This window comes from Oncorhynchus clarkii, chromosome 1 (genome assembly GCF_045791955.1).
Source record: "Oncorhynchus clarkii lewisi isolate Uvic-CL-2024 chromosome 1, UVic_Ocla_1.0, whole genome shotgun sequence".
In the NCBI taxonomy this organism is placed as follows: domain Eukaryota; kingdom Metazoa; phylum Chordata; class Actinopteri; order Salmoniformes; family Salmonidae; genus Oncorhynchus; species Oncorhynchus clarkii.
Window position 1 is genome coordinate 2,444,644 of NC_092147.1, and position 3,025 is coordinate 2,447,668.

General features: G+C 57.8%; 1 protein-coding gene across 1 annotated transcript in view; it reads left to right on the forward strand.

The window, feature by feature from the left end:
- The first annotated feature begins 2,946 nt into the window (after nt 1-2,946).
- The window catches only part of LOC139414202 (transmembrane protein 131), a 46,542-nt gene continuing 46,463 nt past the window's right edge, over nt 2,947-3,025 (forward strand). The window contains 1 exon segment of the mRNA XM_071162095.1: nt 2,947-3,018. Coding sequence (XP_071018196.1) covers nt 2,947-3,018 — 72 coding nt within the window.

Below are 3,025 nucleotides of genomic sequence, written 5' to 3' on the forward strand. Positions count from 1 at the left end.
TCCTCTAGGCATCCCTGACTCACCTCCTCTAGGCGCCTAGAGGACTCGCCTCCTCTAGGCGCCCCTGACTCGCCTCCTTTAGGCGCCCCTGACTCGCCTCCTCTAGGCGCCCCTGACTCGCCTCCTCTAGGCGCCCCTGACTCGCCTCCTCTAGGCGCCCCTGACTCGCCTCCTCTAGGCGCCCCTGACTCGCCTCCTCTAGGCGCCCCTGACTCGCCTCCTCTAGGCGTCCCTGACTCGCCTCCTCTACACGCCCCTGACTCGCCTCCTCTAGTCGCCCCTGACTCCCCTCTTCTAGTCTCCCCTTACTCCCCTCCTCTAGTCGCCCCTGACTCCCCTCCTCTAGGCTTCCCTGACTCGCCTCCTCTAGGCGTCCCTGACTCTCCTCCTCTAGGCGTCCCTGACTCTCCTCCTCTAGGCGTCCCTGACTCGCCTCCTCTAGGCGTCCCTGACTCGCCTCCTCTTGGCGTCCCTGACTCGCCTCCTCTTGGCGTCCCTGACTCGCCTCCTCTAGGCGTCCCTGACTCGCCTCCTCGTCCCTGACTCGCCTCCTCGTCCCTGACTCGCCTCCTCTAGGCGTCCCTGGCTCGCCTCCTTTAGGCATCCCTGACTCGCCTCCTCTAGGCGTCCCTGACTCGCCTCCTCTAGGCGCCCCTGACTCGCCTCCTCTAGGCGTCCCTGACTCGCCTCCTCTAGGCGTCCCTGACTCGCCTTTTCTAGGCGCCCCTGACTCGCCTCCTCTAGGCGCCCCTGACTCGCCTCCTCTAGGCGCCCCTGACTCGCCTCCTCTAGGCGTCCCTGACTCGCCTCCTCTAGGCGTCCCTGACTCGCCTCCTCTAGGCATCCCTGACTCGCCTCCTCTACACGCCCCTGACTCGCCTCCTCTAGTCGCCCCTGACTCCCCTCTTCTAGTCTCCCCTTACTCCCCTCCTCTAGTCGCCCCTGACTCCCCTCCTCTAGGCTTCCCTGACTCGCCTCCTCTAGGCGTCCCTGACTCTCCTCCTCTAGGCGTCCCTGACTCTCCTCCTCTAGGCGTCCCTGACTCGCCTCCTCTAGGCGTCCCTGACTCGCCTCCTCTTGGCGTCCCTGACTCGCCTCCTCTAGGCGTCCCTGACTCGCCTCCTCGTCCCTGACTCGCCTCCTCTAGGCGTCCCTGGCTCGCCTCCTTTAGGCATCCCTGACTCGCCTCCTCTAGGCGTCCCTGACTCGCCTCCTCTAGGCGCCCCTGACTCGCCTCCTCTAGGCGTCCCTGACTCGCCTCCTCTAGGCGTCCCTGACTCGCCTTTTCTAGGCGCCCCTGACTCGCCTCCTCTAGGCGCCCCTGACTCGCCTCCTCTAGGCGCCCCTGACTCGCCTCCTCTAGGCGTCCCTGACTCGCCTCCTCTAGGCGTCCCTGACTCGCCTCCTCTAGGCATCCCTGACTCGCCTCCTCTAGGCGTCCCTGACTCGTCTCCCCTGACTCCCCTCCTCTAGTCTCCCCTGACTCCCCTCCTCTAGTCTCCCCTGACTCCCCTCCTCTAGTCTCCCCTGACTCCCCTCCTCTAGTTGCCCCTGACTCGCCTCCTCTAGGCGCCCCTGACTCGCCTCCTCTAGGCGCCCCTGACTCGCCTCCTCTAGGCGTCCCTGACTCCCCTCCTCTAGGCGTCCCTGACTCGCCTCCTCTAGACGCCCCTGACTCCCCTCCTCTAGGCGTCCCTGACTCCCCTCCTCTAGGCGTCCCTGACTCGCCTCCTCGTCCCTGACTCGCCTCCTCGTCCCTGACTCGCCTCCTCGTCCCTGACTCGCCTCCTCGTCCCTGACTCGCCTCCTCTAGGCGTCCCTGACTCGCCTCCTCTAGGCGTCCCTGACTCGCCTCCTCTAGGCGTCCCTGACTCCTCTCTTCTAGGCGTCCCTGACTCCTCTCTTCTAGGCGTCCCTGACTCGCCTCCTCGTCCCTGACTCGCCTCCGGGACTCGCCTCCATGTCATTGCTATTCTCCCGTATGTCAGTATGCCATTGCTCTTCTCCGTTATGTCAGTATGCCATTGCTATTCTCCGTTATGTCAGTATGTCATTGCTATTCTCCGTTATGTCAGTATGCCATTGCTCTTCTCCGTTATGTCAGTATGCCATTGCTATTCTCCGTTATGTCAGCATGTCATGTTGTTTTGATGATGATAATAATAATGTCAACCTTTTTAATTAATAGGTTTATTTGCTCTTTCCTTTTTCTCTCTAGGCCTGTGGGGATGCCAACAATGGAAAAGATTTACTTGAATAATCCCAGCTCAGAAGAAATTAGTTTGATATCAATATCAGCAACAACAGCACATTTTCATCCATCCTATTTCCAGAATGTGGTAAGTATTAGGCCTTTGTGCCAGGTGTACAGGTCCAGTCAACAGTTTGGACACACCTGCTGATTGAAGGGTTTTTCTTTATCTGTACTATTTTCTACATTGTAGAATAATAGTGAAGACATCACAACTATGGAACTATGGAGTAACCAAAAAAGTGTTTAAAAAAATCAAAATATATTTTAGATTCTTCAAAGTAGCCACGATGACAGCTTTTCACATTCTTGGCATTCTCTCAAACAGTTTCACCAGGAATGCTTTCCCAACAGTCTGAAGGAGTTCCCACATATGCTGAGCACTTGTTGGCTGCTTTTCCTTCACTCTGCGGTCCAACCCATCCCAAACCATCTCAATGGGGTTGAGGTCGGGTGATTGTGGAGGCCAGGTCATCTGATGCAGCACTCCATCACTCTCCTTCTTGGTCAAATAGCCCTTACACAGCCTGGAGGTGTGTTGGGTCATTGTCCTGTTGAAAAACAAATGGTAGTCCCACTAAGGGCAAACCAGGTGGGATGGCATATGACTGCAGCCATGCTGGTTCAGTGTGCCTTGAATTTTAAATAAATCACAGACAGTGTCACCAGCAAAGCACCCCCACACCACCACCTCCATGCTTCACGGTGGGAACAACACATGTGGAGATAATCCGTTTGCCTACTCAGCGTCTCACAAAGACACGGCAGTTGGAA